This window comes from Lissotriton helveticus, chromosome 4_1 (genome assembly GCF_964261635.1).
Source record: "Lissotriton helveticus chromosome 4_1, aLisHel1.1, whole genome shotgun sequence".
Lineage (NCBI taxonomy): Eukaryota > Metazoa > Chordata > Amphibia > Caudata > Salamandridae > Lissotriton > Lissotriton helveticus.
This window is the reverse complement of record NC_136063.1, coordinates 715,388,329-715,411,709: the sequence shown is the minus strand read 5'-3', so window position 1 is coordinate 715,411,709 and position 23,381 is coordinate 715,388,329. Positions and strand designations below refer to the sequence as shown.

The window sequence follows — 23,381 nt, the reverse complement described above, 5'->3', positions numbered from 1 at the left end:
CAACTATTTACTATTTGTATAATACTTTTTTTTTACCGAAACCAGGCAAGTGGAGTTCCAACCAGCGTCCATTAGGAAGAGCTGCCCCTGTTTTGTAGGCACTGATTGTTTCACCTCTGAGGCCAGGGGTTGCAAAAGCAGTGGCAGGGGTAGCAAGGGGTAAGCCAGGGGTCGCAGTTGCAAACCCTCGCGACCCTAAAATGACGTCCATGCTTATGGTTCTCAACAGAGAGAGTAGAAAAACATGAGCTTGGTAACGTTTGTAAATGTAAAGTAAGTGACAAAGAATGAAGAAAGATACCAAGAGAGTCAACCACTGGTGCGGATTCCAATGGACGCCAAGGCAAAAAAGCAGGGACAGCCAGGGCTGAATGGGAGAGGAAGAATGTGAAGATATAGATAATAAAACATACAGCATTCAATGGCACCAATACAATCTTTGGGCAGTGAAGGTCCATCAAGTGTGACACCTTACGACATAGGCATACTCCTACATAAAGAAAAAAACGATTTACAATTGGAAACCTTGGTTGCCCTACATTGCAGGTGCACACGTGTGACCCACAGTCTGCAGCCGTAATGAACTGGGGATCCCCAAAATAGTAGGAAATTAACAATTCAAGTATGTCTCCTTAATACCCACACAAGTGGATAGAATAGATAGGAGCACAGCATGGTCCTTTATGTCAAGTAACAATGAGAGATCAAGAAGCATTAATATACATGTACCATCATTCATAGCACTGTATACCACCGACACAGCATCAGCTCTCCTTTGGAATACAGCAGCAAAGAAGCACTGTCACTGAATCCAAGGCATTATCTATGTCTATTTAACATGTTTGGGTAACCTTTTCTGTATCACTTTGCACCATGTATTCACCTTCTTTGCAATTAGCATGTTATTTCCTGTTTGATATATATATATATATATATATATATATATATATATATATATATATATATATATATATATATATATATATATATATATATATATATATATATATTTGTGAAGATGGTTTCTAATGAATTGCCAAAGCTTGGTTTACATGGTGCTTTGGTTCATTTGTTTTTAGGCCTTTATTTTTTTCTCTTCATTAATTGTCAATGTAATTTATTGAATATACCGTTAAAGTTTGAAATGCCTTTCTGAATGACACCTCACTATAAACAATAGTTTGCTCAGGTTCCACAAGGGGATATGAGACATTTCTTATAGCCCTGTTTTGTGACAAAAAATAAGAAAGCATAGCAAGTTTGGAAGGAAGAAGAAGGTAAAAAAAGGAGAGCCACTCAAATATGACTGGAAAAAATGAAGTTAATGACAAAGAATATTCAACTTCAGCTACAAGCATGGGGGGAAGGTAAACAGTAAATGCTGGTAATTTGGAAGGACTGCAGGAACAAATTGATTGACTCCAAGGGAGCAAAAGTGATGAAGGCCGAAAAAGCATCCAAATAAGTACTCGTGGGTGATAGCAGTGGAATTCAAGGAAGTATAGTAAAACCAAATCCTTCAGTGTTATACAGGTTGACTCGTCACCATGAATTTGGAAATTTGTACGAAATGTCGATTGTGACCCTCATGATGAAAAGTGGAGGCTAGTAGCATACAAGCTCCTAATAGAAAAGGGATCTTTAACTGAGGTATATGAATTTAATAAATGAAAATACTCTATTAAAGATACAAGAAACATATGCATTCATAATAACGCCAATAAAGGGTGTGGAGTTGAAATGAAATTTTTTACAGCAATGGTGAATAAGTGGTTGAGTAAACAAATAGAGCAAAGCAGTGTGATGGTCAGACTTAAAGACTGTCAAAAGAATGAAGTTCCCAGAACGGTCAAGGGAATGGAGATGTATAGGGATATTACTTGGGGACTCCTCTTTGTAAGAATATCTCATGAAGAAAAATCCTCTGGTAAGCCCATGCCATCAAGTGAAAATTGTATATGATCCGGACAGAGTAAAGAGAATGGAACAAAACAGAAATATGGTAAAATGGCACAGAATCGAAAGTCAAAGGGTACAACCGTGACCTGGCCACCAGGGAATACTTTAGGCTGGCAGTTAAAAGAATCATGACATAGGAGGAAGATAAACCGTGCCTGGTAAATTAGAAATAGAGGAATACTCAAGTGAACAAAATGGCTTCAAGCCGATAGCACAGCCCCACAAAAACCAAAACCAAAATTTGAAAGAGTGGAAGCTACAGTTCACAAGCTCTCTGAAGTAGGTGTTCCTTGACAAGGTACAACTATAACCCTTGCGGTTAAAAGAAAAGAACTAAAGGGTATCAAATCAGTCATGTACAATAGACCAAAGAATACACCCGAGTCATTTGATGTTCCATTTAGCATGAATTAAATTAAAGAACCACACTAAAAATGGAAGTAAGATAAAAAAGAAAGGTAAGGAGTCAGGGTTGCTTTTGGGGACAGACCTAGATTCAGAAACACATGAAGCATACATAGTGATTCTCGGGAATGGAGAAAGAGGATACAAATAATTTTTTACAATCTAGCAAGCAGGGGAGCCAAGCAGGATAACAAGGAAGTCGATTTTTTTCTGAAGAGTTTTGCTATCATAATGTTGTGGGAAACATGGTAAACCTCACCTGGGAAGTTGATGGGTTCCAAACCTGATTCATCCCAGCTAAATCATGCTGTAGTAGTAGGGTTATTGGAGGGGTTACCTATCAGTAAGTCAATTAATACATCAAAGAAAGAATACATTGTTCAAGGGGCAGGAATTAGGAGTTTTAAACATCTTTGTCTCTGAAACTAAAGTGGCTGAATTGCTTAAGCTAGAAAAATATATAAAAGAGGTAGAGATGTTGAATATACATTGCCCCATTGTGGCAAAAAGGTAACACTTTTGCCAACTTTCTGTGATCCCCTGATGGAAATGAATTGCATGTTTTCTTGTGTGTCCCTGGCCTTTTACCTCCCCATCTGCTTTATATGTGGTGTTGCCATGTATATGTGTGTATGTTAAAATTATAACTCGATCCAAACTGATCCTCGATCAAAGGGGAGCAGAAGCCATCATCCTCCTAGATTTAAGCTCAGTGTTCAATACGGTGAACCTTAACTTACTAGGGGAGAGACTCAGGAGGAGAAGCGTCTCAGAGGAGGCGCTCAAATGGATCCAGTCATACCTAGAGAATAGGACCCTCCAGGTTTTCTCAGTGGAAGCCACCTCTAAAGTTTTGGAACTCAGCTATGGAGTCCCTCAGGGATCCTCCCTGAGCCCCACACTATTCAATGTGTATATGTAGCCACTGGCAAATATCATCTTGCCATATGGGATCAAAATAGACACCTACGCAGATGATACCCAACTGGTAATCTCCCTTAATGGCCCGCGTAACCATTCCTCGGACTTGGAAACCTGCCTAGAAGAAGTGGTCTCATGGATGGAACACTCATGCTTCAAACTAAACGGTGGAAAGACTGAACTAATGCTTCTGGGTAACATCTCCGGCCTGGACCTTAAATAGGTCTGGCCAAACTGCCTAGGACCTGCCCCCGCCCCCAAAGCCAAGACAAAGCCTGGGTGTCTGGCTGGACAGTTCCTTTAAATTTGAAGACCAAGGGGTAAGAGTAACAGGAGCATGCTTTGGCACTATGAGACTTCTGCACAAGCTTCTTCCCCTCCTGACATTAAGTGCCAGGTGGATCCTGATTCAGTCCCTGGTCCTAGGACTATAAAAACTCCTTATACCTTGGAGCTCCTGTTGCAACGTTAAGGAAACTCCAAATGGCCCAGAACTATGCGGCTAGGCTACTTATGGGAGTACCGAAAAATAATTCACCCAAGCCAATACTGAGATTCATACACTGACTACCTGTCTACCAACAGAGTTAAATTTAAGGCCCTGTGCATAGCCCATAGGACATTCTGGGGCAATGGCCCAGATATTAATAGACCTCTGATCACCCCCTATCTCCCTCGAAAATGCCTCTGTTCTACCCATCTCCACTTAGCAGTCACCCCGAAAATAAATAGAGCAAGAAGCGGAGGAAGGTTATTTGACTACAATGGGGCTAGACTGTGGAACGCAATGCCCCTCTTCCTCCGAGCTGAATCCCATCTGCTTACCTTCTGGAAACTTCTTAAGACTTGGCTCTTCCAACAACCAGTTGTATAGCCTGTGGTAAACTCCTGTCTAGTCGTGAGCGCTGGGACACCTCCGGGTAGCTACGAGCTTTATAAAAGTTAATAATAATAATTTCATCTGACTTCAAACTTGTGGGATTATAAAATATGCTACAGAGATGTGAGCAATTGTGACAGAGATTGCAGGGTAATCATGCCTTGGTGACTTATCCATTGTGCATTTCCATGTGCTCTTAGATTATACAGCTACATAGCTCAACCGAATTTGATAAGCGCCATCTTTTAGAATACACTGGAGTGGTATGGTGAGCAAAAGAACAATGGATTTAACCCTGATCTCTTGACTGGGGGTGAATATATGATTTATTCAGCATTCCGACCATCATTTGTTCGCGTAGCATCTTTTAGAATACAGCACCCATTCCGCACCAATGTTTATCAAATAGGAAAAGAAGTTATTTTTATCCAGGATTTAGTTCTAAATAAAGTAAAAAACTAGAATAAAACAATAACATCATAAATTCTAGAAGCCATATTAACTGCTAAACTAAATTTCATCAGGATGAAATATGGAATGGAATGGAATGGAAAGACGATTTATAAAGCGCGGTAGTTACCCGGAGGCGTCCTAGCGCTAGCAGATAACAAGAGCTGTGAGGATAGACCGCCTTCCTAATCCGGATGTGAAAAGAGCAGAGTTTTTAAGTGCTTACGGAAAATCGATAGATTCGATTCCGTACGTAGACGGAGAGGCAGGGAATTCCACAACCTGGGTGCATTGTATGAAAAGGCACGAAATACGTAAAACTTAAGATGGAACTTAACTAATTTTCTGATGGATAGATGTTAATTTGAGAAATGATGATCAGTTTTAACTTTATGCTTTTTCATAAAATCTGCCACAACAAATGGGTCAGCTTTAGATAAACTATGCAGCATTGCCTATAATGTGCAACGTGTACACAATTTGCATAGCTAAATATATTAACATGTTAGTGAATATATATTCAAAATCAAGACCACACATGCGGCACAATGAGCACTGGTGTACGTTTAAGATCAGACACGACATATCTATTATGTCCCTATCTGATGATCCAGTTGATATTTGTTCCCAGAAAGATGTAGAGCCAGCAGTTGGAGCCTAGGTGTTTTGGAGTGAAAGTTGGTGTGAAATGTATTGTCATTCATAACCAATATTCCTCAGTATCGTGTGGCAAAACTGAAAATAGACAATGGTTTTCTATGAGATAAGAATATCAATTTAATGTTTTCTTCCATTCACAAGTCACGATAACAGCATCATTGAAATTTCTTAGATTCAGTATCTCATTAATTATGAAGTGTCTATGCTGCAGTATAACAATGCAACAACGAACATTTTATAGTAAGATGTGGCTATATAGCACAGCTGATATTCAATGTTAAGGGAACTTATAACTGTGTCCCCATGGTGAGCATTTCATGTGTAGCTACAGCCTACACTGCCCTCCTGTTCAATGCCCCACCCGAGGCGTGGCATGGACCATCTCAAAAGTGAAGCAATACAGCTAATGTAGCGCCTATTTAAGGAAATAAAGTTTGGTCCTTGGAAACCTCGGGTATATGTATAGAAAAATATTAGTGGTCAGAAGGAGAGTCACAAATTGAACATTTTCATCCCACCATTTCGCAATGTGATAAAGCACAATTATAAATAACAAGTGGACTGAATTTTTTAAATACAGAATATTTCTTGGGTCTGTCGCTGTTCAAGGCAGCAGCTAGCATATTTACAATTCAATTTGAAGTTAGTGAGTTAACAGAATGTTGTCCATGTGTCAACTATATTTGGTAACGTCTTTCAACTATATCTAGAATTCTGTTTCCAAAACGTTTTTCATCATTCTAACAATGTCTTTATGGGTCTCTAATGATTCTTTGCTCTAATGCTTTTCTAATACACTTGACTTCTTGCAGAGTGGGGATTTTTTGTAATTAATATTGCTATTTCAAAAACATTGAAAATAATTGAAATAGGTCAATTGTAGTGTAAAATTGTCAATTGTTATTGGCCTGATTATTAAGGTTTAATCACATGCACTCTTTGCATTTTAAATGGACGATATCTAAATTACCAAATTTGTCAGATGCTCTATTTTTTTCTGAAACTTTATCCGGAAAACATCAATATTAATATGATGATTGCAGTTCTCCAGATCTCTGCTATCTGACATTATAAGTGTGATATTTTAGGTATAAGTCTGTGTGATACAAATTGCATTTTCTGCTAATATTGTATTAAAATTAATCCCATCAGTATTGAAAGTTTGTCTGTGTGGCCAAATTTTGCTCATTACCATTTTATAGCGGGAACAAGCTTAGTGCAGCAGATGCCCTCTTCTTGCTTCCTTTCAAGCAATATGGTGCCTCCACATAGTTAGTAACAGTTCTACATGAAATAAATCAACACAGAAAAAAGCAAAAAAAGAAAGGAAAATGTTTCAAGGTCCCTGTGGGAATAGAACCAACTGTGGTGTTTTTTCTTCAAGTGGTGTTTTAAACTGCCAATAGGAATTGGGCAAGTTGTGTGTTAATATCAGGTCCCCATCTGTAGACTAACATGATCAAAATACCTCTCAAATGAACTAACAGCTTAATAACACTTTGCAAAACACTTAGGCAAATTGCTTCACTCCACCAATACTACTTATCTTTAACATTGATAAGGAATTTTGACATATGGATTAAGATGGAAAACGGCTAATGATGGTTAAATCTCACATAAAAGTCATGGATCGCAATGTCAATCAAAATGCGAGCAACATTCAATATACCACCACTGTACTGCACAGGATATATTGCATAAGGGAGGTAACTGTCGCTCTGCTTAGAGTACCAATGATGTTTCGACCCTAAATGGTAATTGTAGGTCATCATCACAACAGATTACTTAGAGGGTCAATTTGGGAGTAGCATTCGTAGAAAGGACTGTAGGTCACAGGAGGGTGAAGGGTGACCAAATCTGTGCCTACTCAGGCATTCATACCAATCCAACCCTCTAATTAATCGTAAAATTTGCGATTCCTTATTTTGCGAATGCATTTAAGGAATCCCAAATTGCGATTCCTTAAATGCAATGTAGGTAGCACCCAAGTTGTGCGATTTTGGCTTAAGGAATCGCAAATTACCACCAACTTCAGGTTGGTGGTAATTTGCGATGTCTTTGAAAATGCAATTTTTTGCATTTTCCAAAGTGCCTTGTGGCGAACATACATGCCCTTAGGGCATGTATGTGCGCCACATGTGCACACATGTTTATTTCAGGGGTGCAAAAGGGTGTCCTACTGACACCCTTGCAACCTTGAAATTGCATTCTCAATTTGCGATTCTCTAAGTGAGAATCGCAAATTGAGAATGTCTTCCCATTCATTCCTATGGGCCTTTTAGCCCATAGGAATGAATGGAACGGTATTCCTTATTTGCGAATCTCAATTTGAGATTCGCAAATAAGGAATAGGGGGGTTTCGCTAAATATTTTGCTAATCCTACCTACATTGCGTTTTGCGATTCTCTAATTGCGATTCCCTAAAAATCGCAATTTGAGAATCGCAACAACACATATTACCTACATATGGCCCTCTGTTACTAAAACAGTCATAATAGAATATTGAAATGAAGCCAAAATGACTCATTGTACCTACAGACATAAAGTTCAGACACTGTTAGAATTGCTTTCGAAATATTATCCTGAGTAAAAGGAAAGTTCTGCGAAGACATTTTAATTGAACTAACCACAACTTCAGGTTTCTTTTTCTTTCAATGCATTTAGTTTTCTTTTTTTAAACTTTAGAATAAAACAAACATGCTAGGCCCAGCAACCATGTTCCCTCTTACTCCTGCTTCTTCCATCGTGTCATCCTAGATTACAAACATCTCTTGGCTCATTGGTCAATAAACCACCTTTCCCACAACAGACCTCACAATCTCCAGACATGTACAAAAGGACTTTGTGTATGTGGTGAATAAGGACAGAGTGTGCTGCACTGAATGCCAAAGAATGTAGGGACAGAGATTGGAAGGAAAATACTAGGAAAACCATTTTGGGTGGAATGTCCCTTTAACATTAGTGGCCTCAGACGCATAAATGTGCTGCTAAAGCAAAGTTCCTGCACGATACAATTCAATGCCATCTGCGCGTCCATCATCAGCTGCAGTCAAGACACCCTTGCACCCACATCGTATATGTTATTTTGTGCTACTGTATTAATATTGTAGTACACATGACACCACACTGACCTCTAGAGTGATTATGAGCTGATGCTTAGCAGTTCAGATGAGAGTGTTGGCAGCTCTATGCCAAATCTCTGCAGACTGGCCACTAGTGAAGGTGTGATTATCATTGTTCCTGGTCATGCATGCAGCGTGATTCAGTAGGTTCACCACATACCAACCCTGCACCAAATCAGGATAAAATTTATGAGCATCTAGAAGGCCAGTGATTCAGGAGAAGAAAACAGCAAATAGCATCTTTGTGTCACAACCAATTTCGTAGCCCAAGAGAGCGATGAAAGAACTTGTCATGAGCTGGTAATTGGCTAAGCCTCTGTGTGGCTTTGTGCAAGTTAATTGTACTCATGGTTCTAAAATGTATCCAAACAAAAACCATATAATCCAGGTAAACAACGAAGAGATGTGTATCTTCTAGTCCTCCATTCCTGTAAACAGTCTGAAATCATGGAAAACGGTTTAAAATAAACAAATTTCTCTGATGTATTAGCTTAATTGGAAATATGGCTATGTGTAAAAACTAATCATATGATGCGTTCATCTTCAAAGCATTGTCCAAAAATAAACATAGCTCCCTCAATAAACAGCCCACGAATCTTAGGGTCACAAGGCCATCATTATGTAGCAACAACACTTTAGGAGAACATCCACCCAGTCTGGCCCCGCCTCACCCACAATTTAAGTATACATTTCTCTAATGATGAACACACGGCAAGCAGAAACTAGATACACTAAAAACACAAATCCCAGGCAGGCACAGCCATTCAGGATATCATGCCTATACCAAACACGAGCACCATAAAAGGTTAACTTTAAGTCCTGACAAACAAAGTAACTTAGGGGCCGATTATGATGGCGGACGGACCTGAGTCCGTCCGCCACCATAGAGTAGGAGGGAACCTCCGCATGGCCTGCGGAGTTCCCTCCTGTGCAATTAGGATGTGACCGCCACCCTGGCGGTCACATCCTCTATTTTTACCATTGCGGCGGGTGCGGCTTCAAGCTGCATCCGCCGCAATGGTAAAAATGCATACATTGCATTTGTATGCAGAAAGCGGCAGGCACCATGTGGTGCCTGCCGATTTCTGCATACCAATGCAGGGGGGTACCATAGGTACCCCCCATGTGCACCCCCACCCCCCTTCACCCAGGGGGCCCGCAACGGGCCCCCGCAGTGAAGTTACACATGCTTTTCCACGGCGGAAAACCCGCCGCGGAAAAGCATTTTGCACAGCCCATCCTAATCTGGCTGACGGTGTCTGAGAGACACCGTCACCATATTAGAGCTTTTCCGCCGTGGTTGTAAGCCAACCGCGGCGCAAAAGCTTCGGACGGAAACCAGGACCCACCAGCCATCCTAATGTGGCGGTGGGTCTTTGGTGGGTCCGCAGAGGATTTTCCGCATCCTCCGGGCCGGCGGTAGCTTCCACCGGCCCGGAGGATGCCGAAAATCCTCCATCGTAATAGGCCCCTTAATTCCCATACAAGAATTACAAGAATCAAAGTAGAGTGTCATATGTGAGGCAGCTGTTAAAACACAGCTCAGTGCTGAAGGCTATATCCCCAGCAATGCATTGCATACAAAGTGTCACCAGGCGACAGAAGGCTTGACAGAACCACCCTCCCCACATAAGTCGCCCAAAAGGCTTGCCCAAGAAAGGCAGCATTGGATTCATCCAGACCTATAAATAGCAAACAACACCATACCCATACCCTGATGAAGACTGCCAGAATTAATACAAAGGTGTGCAAATGTGGCATCACATTTCGCAAGAGGAACAAAATAATTAGAACTATAAAACTACAGTGTGTTTACAAGAAGAACTTCACTACGAGGCTTTTGTCCATATTCTCTCTCCTACTCCTAGATGGTGAGGGAGCACTGGAACCTAAACTATCACTGTAGAACAGGGCCTCCTCCTTAAACATAAATCAGGCTGATGTCTATGAAGAACTGCTGATTTTAGTCACTATCTAATTCATATGGTGTCTGTCAAAATACTACACAGATTATTTCCTTTTCACTGTTTTTCACAAATCTTTTTTACTTGCACTGAAACTAAAAAATGATAAAACAACACATATGAATATCCATGAAGAAAATAGCAACAGATACTTATGAATCTGCACAGAGATCAAAGATGTACTCATTTATAATCAGGGAGGGTATCACCCTTTTAGATAATGTATTGTAGGTCTAAGACCTCTAGTTATTCATAAGGTCTCAGCCCTTTACCCTTTTATTTGTTTATTTATTTTTGTAAATATCTTTATTGGCATTTTCAAGATATATTCATACAGGATACACTGGACAGTGAAACGTACATCCGTAAGTTTGATCTCCGAGAGATACAAGGAACAGCAACTGTAATTGAGTAGTTGGCAATCGATATATGAAAGTGAAGCACAAGGCTCAGTAGATAGGACCTCATAGCATATTAAGAGAGACAATTAACAACACCTTACAGGGTTTTGCATAGAGTCCGTAAAATGATAACCAACAGTGCATGAATACAAAAACAATGCATGAATTCAAAAACAATGCTAACACCTACTATAGCTTCCGGCTGGAGGTCGCCCCCCCACAGAGTGCGAAGTGGGGAGGCCAGGAGGGAAAGCAGAAGATACAATATCTATGATCCCAATGGAGCGCGGGGGAGGGGAGACATAAGGAGAAGTTGCAAGGGGCTACTAATTGACATGTAGGATTCGGGTGATCCCACAGCCCAGAAGTAAGTTCACCAAGGTCGGGTCAGTGTGGCTATACTATGCCGTCTCATAGGTGTCGCCATGCCCCTAATATTCGAGGTTAACACATTAAAAGAGGTGGTCATCGTTAATGGTGTGTACCCTAAACAAAAGCATGCAAGGCAGTACCTCTCTCCAATTAGCATGTCACCCACTGTACCCAGGAGCCCTCCATTACAGCCAGGAGAAAATAAACACACAAAATTGCAACACAACAAAACGACCCAACCCTAGACTTGAAAGCCAATGAGCATTGTGTCATCATGTCTCAAAGAAGAAACCTAAATGCGATGTGTACCATCAACAATTGAAAAGTCCTGCTGGGATGTCCAGGGGGGCTGGCCAAGCACCGTGAACAATTAGATTACTGTGTCGCAAGGGAAACCATCTGAACCTAGTAGGGAGAATCTAAGTAGTAAGCCCCACTTTCTCTGTCCACAAAACAAAAGTACCAAACCTCCCAGCACACTGACAGTTTCAGCAGTCACTGTACTGATCGAGGCTAACCATCCTGCAGGAGTCCATAAGGATCCAACATCTTTCTTTTAGGAGAGCCCTGTGAGGTGATCAAAGAACCTTTCCCGGAAGCAGTGGAGCCAGGAATTTCCAGCTCAGAGTCCAAATAAGAGTCTGTGGCCAGGGCTTGGAACCTGTTGGTGCTGTGTGTGGAGACCTTAGCACCCGCATGTGCCCTCTCTCAAGCTGCTTGTTTGTTCGTAGGGTGGGAACATGTCTTGTGTGGACAGCGGCAGTACTTCAGCCTCCCATCAGACCAGCCCTGCCTGCCATCACCGGAGACGTCAAGCTGTTTGTGTATGCCACACCCAAGTTTCCTCTAGGGTGGAAAAGAAATCGGTTGAATCAAAGTCCACCACTCACAGGCGGACAGGAAATAGTAGAGCATAGGAGAGGCCCAAGGTGCGGGGTTGTGCCTTAACTGCCCCACAGGTATTGCGCTTCCAATGGACCTCAATGGTGTAACCTGGGTAAACTGTGATCATGACACCATTCTATGTCCAGGGGCCCTTCACCCTAAATAGCTGCAGTAGGAGGTTTCAGTCCTGAAAATTGAGAATGCGCGCTATGATGGGGCACGGGGGTGAACCCAGGGGGATGGCGGGCAACCCGGAATCCTATGCGCTCTCTCAAAACAAAAGGAGTTTTGGGACACTGGCAGCCAGTACTGTCATTGTCAGCCATTACTCTAAGAACAGCTCAGTTTTAGCGCTTTTTGAGCCCTCAGAAAACCCCATCAAGCTAATATTATTGCACCTGGAGCACCTCTCTGGGTTCTCAGCTCTCGGTGCAAGGCCCCTCACCTCTCTCTGCAATGTTTTCACCTGGTCCTGCAAAGTCGGCACCTTGGGCCCAATGGATGTTCGCTTGGATACAGTCTTAATCAACACGCTCAACAAGCATGCCCCTGTCCGCTTGTAGAAGCACAGTTTCGATTTGTATTGCTCCCAATTGAGTCTCCATAGCAATTTTGGAGCCCTGTATGGCCATTGCCTGTGTGCTTCTCCAATGTACGCTCCAGCTGGCGGATTGGTTCCGCCGAAGTCGGGTGGCCGATAGCTTGGTCATAATGGATTTCTGGGGCGGAGGTTTAGAGCCCTTAGGGCGCATCATGCCACCAGATGTCTCTAGCGCTACCATCTGAGGGGCACCCCTAAGGAGCGTGGGCTCAATCGTCCAGCTATGGAACCTCAGGCGTCACAATTGCAGCGCATGTGTGACCAATCCCGTAGAGCAAAGTAGGTGGTGGGTCTCATACATGCCTTGGAAGCCTGTGTATTGTAGGGGTGCTTAAGACGCTGCAGTTATCATGCACCGCTGTGCCCATGGAGGCAGCGCAGGTCTCAGAGGTCGGGTGGGAGGCCTGGTCATGCTGCTTCTCACCGTCTGCACCAGCCTCTCCGAAGTCAGCAGGCAGGTGTCCAGTATATATCTTAGGAGCTGCAGGAGAAGTGCTGATGAGCTGGAGCGGTCCCAAAATCCAGAGATCGCCTCGGTGTAGCGAGGTTTAACACTGTCACAGATACAGACTTAGGGGATGCCGCAAAATATGAGGTGCTTATTGAGGGAGGCCAAATACCAGTCACAACTCAGGCCTGAAGATTAGGAGAACTTTGTGGATTTCACGCAATGTTGAGACATGTAGCGCTGCCCGGATGCCCTCAGTGGAGTGCACAGAAGGAGGCAACCGGCCCGTCAGTCCCATGGCTCATTGGGAAAAACACAGGGTGTGATTTGTGAAGGCCCCCAGTTTCAGTGCTAATACGGGTCCAGATTGTCAGTCACTTATGGATATACACCCCGGGGTTCTCCCTGGAGAAACCCCTACAGTTCCTTCGGGGAATTCAGGCCGGTCCTCCACGTAGCATGTTATAATAGAGCGGTACCCATATAGGAGGGAGTTGGGCACCCCAACCGGAGATTCCCCACACTGCAGTCTGTATCTGGGATAGCTGTAGGCATCACGCCTGTTCTGCCTCGTAGGTTCTGCGCTGAGTCGCCGCTCCTCCCCCAACAGTGGGGAAGTGCTCATCGTCGGGTGCAGCAGCGCCAGAAATGCCTCCGAATTTTAGAGAAGGTGGTGCGCTGCCGTTGCTAAACACGGCTCCCACACTATCCAGGGGGATTGCTTCTTGAAGCGGTGCTTCCCTCCTCATGGCAGCGTACACTATGAGCTGGGAATGCAGCAGCCACAGCCGAAACAAACAGGCTGCAGATATTGCGCCCGGGTCACTCTCCGCCGCTGCAATACAGTCATTGCTGGCATCACTCATCCAGGGCCCCAGTATATCTAGATGGGCAAGGGGGGCAAAATGGCAGCCTGGGCCTCCAGATCAGGAAGGATTGTTGCAACCGTGCCCAGATGAATATGTAGCCTCAACGCGATGCGTCCGACCAGAGTACTATCTTGGACATGCCCCTTTCCCCTTTTATTATGACTATTCATAATATATCTTCACAGACATCATGAAAAATATTGAAAACACATACTATAAGATGCACTGAAAATGCTCACATCAAAGATGGGCTTTAATATATAGCAGATACAATCATAATCACGGACTGTTTTATAACAAAGAACATAGGTACTTATAGAAATGTCTAGCTGCAGTCATCTTATCAGCAACTAAAACAGAAGCTGGGGCTACATTCACATACAAGAATTGTAATCAGGGACCTTGTGGAGTAGGAAAATCCCCTGCACAGTACATAAATGTGTACTTCAGCTCTGAGTAAAACAATTACATGCGAATGAGGTATTCTGTTTTTAACCAGCCCAGGTACCACTCCAATCTAGTGTGTGTGTTCTGAGGCTAAGGCCTGTCCCTGGCAATGCCACGTTCCAGACACAGTTCCGTGACCTGGAAGGGTGCAACAAACACACTGAGAACTGATGAAGTTCCGTCTAAAGATTATCAAGAACTGAGTCATCTTGGGCATTATTCAGACTCTGGGCATTGTCATTCCCTGAATCACCATGGCCATCATTGAAAGTCTGACTAGTTGTCATCGAATACTGAGTAATGAGTTTTGTCAAGAACTGAGTCATTCTGAGCATTAATAAAAAAGTAAGTCTGTTAGGAAATGTTGCTGAGACTTAGCTTTGCTTAGGTGTTGTCGGTCACCAGTCCTAAACTAAGGTATGTGACATCATATGTGACTTCATACGATCATCTCGGTGATATGCCGTGTATAATACCACTTCTTTTAACATTACTGAGATCAGAAAAGTAATGTAATGCTGCCCCTCCTTCTTCACAGGAAAAGACGATACTGTTTCTGATGATTAATAGTAAAAACACCATTCACAATGACACCTACATATTATGATTGTTTGGCTGGAGTGATGGTGACCCAGTATGTAGGAGGAAGGACAGCAGCAAACAAGATCTCTTTATGGTGGTTTAGGGCAGAAGCATAACTTTAATATGGGACTTTCAAGCTTCGGGATATCGCCTCTCCCAGGTTTTAATCGTTTCTGGTTCCTAGTGAGGATTTGAATACATTTAATATGTTTGTTAAATAAAATGGGTAAAGTAAGCCTTCTGGGGCACCATCAAAAAGCAATTTGTCGCTGATATGGTCTCTGAAAAGTTTGACCCAACCCTGTGATGATTCAGAGCAATAGGCTACAGCTCCAAGGAGGTGTGGTGGGTTTGTATGATTGGTGATGTGGAGCAAAAACTAGTGGCAAAGAAATTCCAGAGCCACAATGCAATGTTTACTTCATTTGCATTAGTATGGATTGTCTAAGACTTACAATTAAAAAGATTATGTTATATTCACACAGAGCCTGATCATCTAACGTGAAATAAACCCCCAATACTGCAATGTGCTTGCAGTTAAATGAAAAATGCTTTCTCTAGTATTTTTTCTACTACTGGAAGGTTTGTGGTCACCTAGTACTGATTGCTATGACTTTTCTTAAAATAAAAAAAGCAATAGTTTCAGCAATTCTAAAACTAATTATCGTGTAAATGGTTTCTCTCCAGTTATGTCTTTTCAATGCTTAATTTTGGAACAGGTTAATCAGTATAACCCTAATTTAAGGTTATCAAGAGTGTATTCGGCTGTGACTGAACACAAACTTGGTAGGACTTTTGGTGGCCATCCAAGTTGCAGATGTGAAGCAATTTGTAATTATGTCCATCTTCTCTTGGAAGTAATTAAGGCAGTTTTCTAATATTTCAGTTAAAAAACAAGAACAGCTTTATCAGTGTAATCCCTGATTTCAGAGTGTGTAGATTGTTAAGAGTGTATTCTGGTCTTGCAAGAATTTGGGTGGCCATCTAAGTTGTGGATGAGAAGTCATCTGAAATCATGTTACTCTTCTTTTTGGAAGAAATTTGCTATGTTACTATGAAGGTCTGCTAAAAGTTCATTTAAAAAAACAAGAGGGATCAGCTAGTCATAGAAAAGTTATTTGGAACTGTGGATTGTTAAGAGATATTATTTGTGGATACAGTTTATTTTGCCTTGGATTTGGTTCGGTCCTTCTGTATGCTTTAGCCTCTCATCTTCATGCGACTCTGACTGGAGCGTTTTTTTGTTTTTATGGAACCTAGTTTCTAGTTACCAGCAAGCTTCCTATAGTGAGCTGCTCACAATGAAATAAGCGTCAGAGTTTAAAATGGTTACAAACAGGCTCCCGGTTCCAGATCTTCATGAATGTGCATAAATTTACTGGGCAGCATAGGGATAATGAATGTCAGCTGAATGGGGCATAGGTAAGCACAGGGACCTGTGAAGCTTGTTGATGATCACTGAGATGATCTTCGAATACATTATTGTTTAAATATTTTGTGAACAAGTGATCATGTGAGCCTGATGGACAGGGGCGTGCTGCTACATATTCTAATGGTTTAGTTGTAAAACACTTTCCTTCAGGTTTTTTTTCTTTCTTGTACTTCTTCAGTTCTAATCGGGTGATTACTGCTATTCTAACACAATTCAGTATTCGCACTATTATATTTTCTGATATCAATGTTTCTTAACATGCTTTCTTGTAACTCTTTCAAACTAGACTTCCTTCATGTTACCAGGTCACTGGGAATTCACTTTTTTCTGTATTAACATGGTTGGCGGAATTTGAGCCCATTTTGAAGTTCCTGCCAGAACGGGCCATTGAGTATGCGCACAATTGTGTAACGCATGGTTTGTAAGCTGTGACTATGTGTGGCTTCTTCTTCGCCTTCACCTCTCCTATTGGTAACTTTTCAATTGTTAACTCCATCATTGTTATCTATACTTCATATAGTGGACTTTACGGATACTGTTATCCAGTGTCTTGTATATTGTCCAACTCTCTACAATGGATTGTGCATATTTGTTCTACTTTGCATCCGCACTTGTTATACTCTATTTGTATTTTTTTAAATAAATCCGTTTGAACACAAAATAAGGATATAAATTGCTGTTATTCACTGCACTGTTGCTATCATGGGGAAGTTGACTCATCCCTCGTCTTCTTACGTCGTTGGCAGTGGCCCTGACTAACGCTCCTCGTCGCTTACTTATAAAAAAAAGAGTGTAAGTTCAATGCGGGAGAGAGAAATTGAATCAAGAGGGAGGTGGTGGAAAGACAGCAGAATCCAAGTTATATTATTGTGTAATATATGGCAAGGTGAGATCCCTCTGCAGTAATGCCACCTACTATTTCCTATGATCCCTGGCATTGGAAATATCATTGCAGTATTACCACATGTGGTATCACCACAGGAGCAAAGCCCCTCACAATGAGGGCCTCAGCCTTACTAGTTTTACACCATGTTGTAGAAAATATATGCTCAAGGTGAGTACACTCAGGCTTATTTTTTCAAAGTTTCACAATCTAAAATGATTAAAGAATGCACATTTTGTGGCTATGTACTCAAGTGCCATTTAGTGTGAATACAATTTAAATTCTAAGTACCCTTTCATATTTCAAGATATTATGTACTGCCATTCCACATGTGCACTTCAAGATCAGTGAGTTTCTGCTCTTCATGCCTGTTCCTGGTACCCTGCAGAACACCCATATTGGTTGCTCCTGCACATCTACAGCAAAGTTAATGGAAGTAGGGGTGCAAGACCCCCACAAAAACCATGTTGGAGTTCAGAGGGTGCTGGAGCAATACATAGGCCTTTACACACTGTACTTATCTTGTCACATTTGTTTGTTCAAAGAAAGGAGTCAGATGACAAGCTTCGTCTTTTGACAAACTGCTGCCTATTCTTTTACCATGGAGACATGTATCAACCATTAGGAAAGTAAACATGCGAACCACATTTTAGCAGTTTTTAATTGTGATGGAAACAACTGTTTAAATGGGATCAAAACAAATCAAGACACTTTTCTTGGTGATGAGCAAATTATAAATATTTGCTGAAAGTCGGTTTCCCCATATTATTGTTTGTACATTATATAGTCTTATCAATAAAACTACCTGTCTATGCAATTTTAGTTGCCATTTCAAAGAACTTTGTGTTGTCGGTTAATTCCAGGGCACTACCACACCGTGTGTTAGTAATATATTTGCATCAGTGTGCTTTAAAATGCCCTACAAGCTAAATACTACACCCTGTACCACTCTCCTGCTGAATGAGTGTGACTCATTTACTACACTTGTTCTTTGTATGATGCTTAGGTTTTCTAAAGTGCTTAAAAAACATAAGTGCTGGGATGTCAGGAGGCCACTGCAGTTCGCACCACACATTGCCACTGTACTTACACAATTACTAACCATCACACTGCTACAAGTGTGACCATTCAGACTGTTCAAGGCCGCCAAAGCTTTAAGAATGGCTTGGGTGGCAGGTATTAGTTGTTTTTAATGTATATTGAATTAACAAACAACTGTTTTTCTGCTCATTTTTAAATTACACAAACAGCACCACCAGTGGCAGCTGTCATAAGTGCAGGTACAGGCAAATAAGTGGGGGTGCTGAGCATTGGAAACCAGCGGCTCAAATTAAGCTGTTTTTTTATGATCCCTGTAGCCTTAGTGATGCAACACTGATAGCAGCACCCCCACTCTGAAAATTGTTCCAACACCACTGATCTAAAGTAAAAAATTATTGGTGTTCTTGGTTGAATGAATGTAGGCACTTACATAGTACTCTCTACATAGTACAGGCCACACTTCACCATTAACGATTTAGCAAAATCCAGTGTACGGCTACTCCTGGTATGTATTATTGACATACATACCAGGAGTAGCCGTATACTGGATTGTGTATTCTGTGATATTCACAGTATACCCACATTTCTGATATATCTACATCTATGATACAATCACTGCTGTAATTCCTAAGCCAAACACCCATTCATTCAACTTATGCTCTGCTTATACACAGATCTCATATGTAATAGTTCTATGTCCCTAGGTTAAATTTTTGAACACCTCTTACTGCTCTACCAGAATCCCTTTCTATGTGTTCCAAAATCCCTAAGCATGCACTCAAATAACCTTTCCTAAATGATCTATTGCCACAATGTTTGAGGGTACACATAGCTACTATCCCATGATTAATAAGGGTAGAAATAGGCCTTTCTGCACCAAAACTAGTTTATGTACCCTTCCTATAGCATAAGCCTCCAGTCTTGAAACTCTTTCATGGTTGTGTGTGTATACCTTTTACAACATATAGGTGTTTCTCCTTCAAAAAAAGTCCATTGAGGTTTTGTCAGGTAAATTCTTGGGCTCTTCCTAAAAACCTTCCCCATGTACGTCATAACCATGGAATTCTCCCCTCTTGCTATAACTGTTGATGTCTTTGGAGTTTACGTCACAAGAACCCTTAACAACTGATTTTCAAAAAGGGCATTTTCCTTTCTCCCCAATAACAAGCCCCTCCCACAGTGTTATGAGTAGGTCATGGGCCACCAGTTCTTACCTGCTTGCTAGGCTCTGCCGGCAGTGCTGCCGAAAGGGCATCAGGTGGTAGTTCATAGCATCCAGCAACAGTTTCTGGCAGACAGGTTCATTCCTCATGAAGTCCACACTCTGCACCCGCTCCACTAGTTCAGGTGCTGGGATGAGGGCAAAGCGCAGGCGCTTCATCAGCTCGGGTGCATACTGCATGCGGGTCTCGCGGTCATGCTCCAGCCAGAGCACCGCCATCTGGAAGAGAGCGAGCTCAGACTCGACAGGTGGGGGCAGCGCATCCAGCAGGGCACGCAACTCATCAGCACTGAGCAAGAGCACGTCCTCCAGGAGATACTTGCTGGCCAACTTTTTGGTCTCCTCCAGGCCATGTAGCGCTGCGATGCGGCACACCTGCTTGTAATTCTGCCCTGAGATCTGATCGTTGAGGAACTGTACACAGAGGCGGGTGACCTGTGGCAAGTGCAGGATCTTGCTGACTGACAGCACCTCCTCGGCGGTGTCCAGGCAGAGGGTGACATTTGCTGTGTAAAGGTATTCAAGGACTAGCCTCAGGCCCACTGAAGAGCAGCCCTGCAGCACCAGGTTGTTGATGCTGCTAGCAGCCCGCGGACTTCCTGCAAGCAGCTTGTCATCTGGAGATGATGAGGGCGTGCCTGGTTCCTCTTGATCTTTTGGCCCAGGGGTTCCCCGTAGTCCCCCTCCACCATCCTGAGACCCAGGGTGGCAGGAGGAGTTGGAGGAGAAGAGAGACCGGAAGTACTGGGAGCATGAGGCAAGCACGGCCTTGTGGCAGTGAAAGTGTTGGCCCTGTGCAGTCAACGTCACATCACAGAAGAGCTGCTTCCGCCAGAGCAGGTTCAGGCCATGCAGCAGGTTGTCACTGTGACTGGGGTCAAAGGTGGACGTCCTGTCTCCTGACCTGGACATGGCAGCAGAGAAGCTCGGGAAGCTGGTGCTTGGCACTCGTGGGCACACGTCCGATGCAACCTGTCAAAACAAGAGAATAAAAAATAAGCTGTAGAAGAGTTGCTTCTGGCACTGTAGCAATTAAGTACCCATGTAGATGCCTTCCTCAAGAACAAGAAAAAAAATCAAAGAAGGGATATCTTAGAGCCAAAGAATGAAGGACGCTTTGAGCTTGGGCATGATTCAACCCTAAGCTGCGTTGTGTCCCCTCTAAATGTGAACAGGAACAGAGCAGAACAAAGGCATCAACTACCAAATGAATATTCAATGAACAAGGATTGATTATGTCATTCGAGTTAAAAGTGTATTTGACAAATTTGGTGATTTCCTCTTATCAGACAGAAATACATTAAGCTAGGTACATAATGCAACAGCTAAGCTTGACTAGCCTGGCGTTTTCTTGTCTAGTAGTAAACTGGAAAACGCTGTCGTTTGATACTTGTAGAGTTCTTGTCTATTGAATCCTGTCATATGTTGTTTAGAACTTTTCTTCAAGACGTGTACAATGAAGTGATATACTAAACCTCTAGGTAGGGCGAAGAAGTGAGATGATGACATCATATGACTGCTGCCCAGAACATAGTGTCTCAGAACAGCAGGGAGGCCTGAAGACTGGCACTGGTGTGTGGCATCTTTAATGTTTCATGTATTATAGTCCTGCCTTAAGGTCAGGAACACTTTTCTCTGGATGAGCCACATTAACATCACAACATATTTGAATAGTATTGTTTTTTCTTCACCCTGGAGATTTTCTTTACAACCGTGTTAACCAGCCACTGTGTGTTTCATGATAAGTAAATGCACAAGTGAGTCTTAACCGCAAGAAGCTGCATATTTAATCGTGTCCATTAGCAATGATTATTTCTGCAAGAAAACCCCTCCTGACTGCAATCCTGCACTTGAGTCGCCCAACACATGGAAGCATATTGTCATAGACACCTCTGGGTGTCCGATCACAAAGTAACAATCAATCTAGCAAATACAGACAGACATATGTGCAGGATTTTAGGAGGTAAGTGCATTCTTGGTAAGTCATAAGATCTGACAGAGGTGTATATGAACATGCAAATAATTCCTAATGTGCAAGTACACTCCATTTAGTGTAACGTGAACAACGCATGACAGAAATGGACAAAAGCACACTTTCAGTAAAATCTATACGAACCCCCGTAATATACGTGATTGTGGCCTTTCCTTTCATAACCTGGTAGACACTTGCTCCAGCATTTAATAAACGTCAATTAACGTGGGCTTCCATCTGGGCCCTGGTCCTACAGTCTCTAGACTAGTAAATGTATTTGGGCTGCAGTATAAAATGAGTCCGAGTCAGTGGCTCGCAGTCAGTTAACTTCCTTCCACACAAGGGTGTGTTTTTTGCGTTCGTCCCTCTCTGACAAGGACAACAAACTTTCTAAGTCGGGCCCTGGAAGAGGAACAGCAAAAGGCTCCTTGATACGGAGACACCATAACATAAGCAGGCTTTGGTGGTCGGATACAGGCAGCAATTTCTTTCTGCTGCTACTTATTTTGTTGTGTTTTAATGTTATCATAAAAGGCTGCACACTAACATAATAGCACTTTAAAAAAAAACAATACTTCCCCAGACAGTCCCACCAGCCCCACCAACACGTTTTGTCTTAAAATACACAATGTCATGGTCCAAACCCCCAACGCTCCTGTACCCCAACATTCAGTCCCCTCTCCACATCTATCTCCGAGTTCCTGGACCCTGCGATCCACAAAGCGCAGATTTCAATTTGCAAAACATGATCAACCTGAGCATGTCCCCCTAGATATAAAATGATAAGCAGGGTTGCAACTTTCCATTAAATGACATTGAATGGATGTTTCAGAGGGTCAGCTTGACGAAATGTCCCTGAATATTCCCTCTCCGTTCGATACGGCACGGTTTATTTACAAGCTGGTCTTGCGACAGGTGAAGACGCAGCCGCCGCCGGTCCCCTGCGGAAGTTGAGGGGCAGCGGCGGTGCAGTGACTGGTCCCTGCCCCCGTCCCTCTCCCTGTGCTCAGCCTGGGCAGGCGCTGTCCCACCTCCGCCCGCCAGGCGCCGCTACCTCTCCCGGCGCTGACCGAGCGGTGCCCAGGCAGCCGGAGTGGCGGCGGCTCCTCGCGCGCAAGACCGCGAGACAGCCCGCTGCAGGCACGGGGCCCCGCGCGCCGCTCCTTCAGGGCTCCGCGCGCGCATGACCGCGAGACAGCCCGCTGCGGGCACGGGGCCCCGCGCGCCGCTCCTTCTGGGCTGACTGCACGCGGCCACCGCAGTGCTGCGTCCGCGCGCTCTGCCCAATCGCACACACCGCCTTACCCCACTCACAAAATGGGGAGCCTGAAACGCGACCGAGCCCGCACTGCACCCCGGCACTAGTCTCGCAGAACAGCGCCCACACAGCCCCTCTGAATGCTAGAAGAGACACAGAGCCTGTCCGCACGAATACCCCACTCGCCCCGCGCAGACAACCGCAAGCACCGGATACCTCCTAACTCCATCGCGGCTCACTCCTCGCGGGCGTCCAGGGGCTGTCTGTTGTTGTTTTCGCCTTGCTTTCAGCCAGCCCTCGCACTTTTCTCGTCGGACCAGGCGCCCTTTGTGCCACCCCAACCTGCTTGTTATGAAAAGACATCTTTTGATATCTCCAAGCGCCTCTCTCTCTTCAGCTGGACCCGGTCAATCCTTCAACCTCCCCCCGCTTCTCCCCCTCCCCTCCTCTTCCTCTTCCTTCCCTTTTTGCCCATTTCTTTTTTTTGCAATTGGAGTTTTTATTCTCCGAAGAGGGTTCCTCGCGCACTATCCACCCCGCCCCCCGTTTCACAAAAAAAGAAGAAAAAAAACAACGCCACCACAGACATATACACACACACAACACA

The 23,381-nt window shown here is 43.2% G+C and overlaps 1 protein-coding gene across 1 annotated transcript in view; it reads right to left on the bottom strand.

The window, feature by feature from the left end:
• Positions 1 to 23,152, bottom strand: part of KLHL14 (kelch like family member 14) — a 165,230-nt gene extending 142,078 nt beyond the window's left edge. Inside the window, exons 1-2 of the mRNA XM_078685674.1 lie at positions 22,991 to 23,152; positions 19,537 to 20,516 (exon numbers count right to left, since the gene is read on the bottom strand). Of these exons, the coding sequence (XP_078541800.1) occupies positions 19,537 to 20,456 (920 nt within the window). The 5' untranslated portion in view covers positions 20,457 to 20,516; positions 22,991 to 23,152. The remainder of the gene's footprint in view (positions 1 to 19,536; positions 20,517 to 22,990) is intronic.
• Between the last annotated feature and the right edge of the window lie 229 nt (positions 23,153 to 23,381).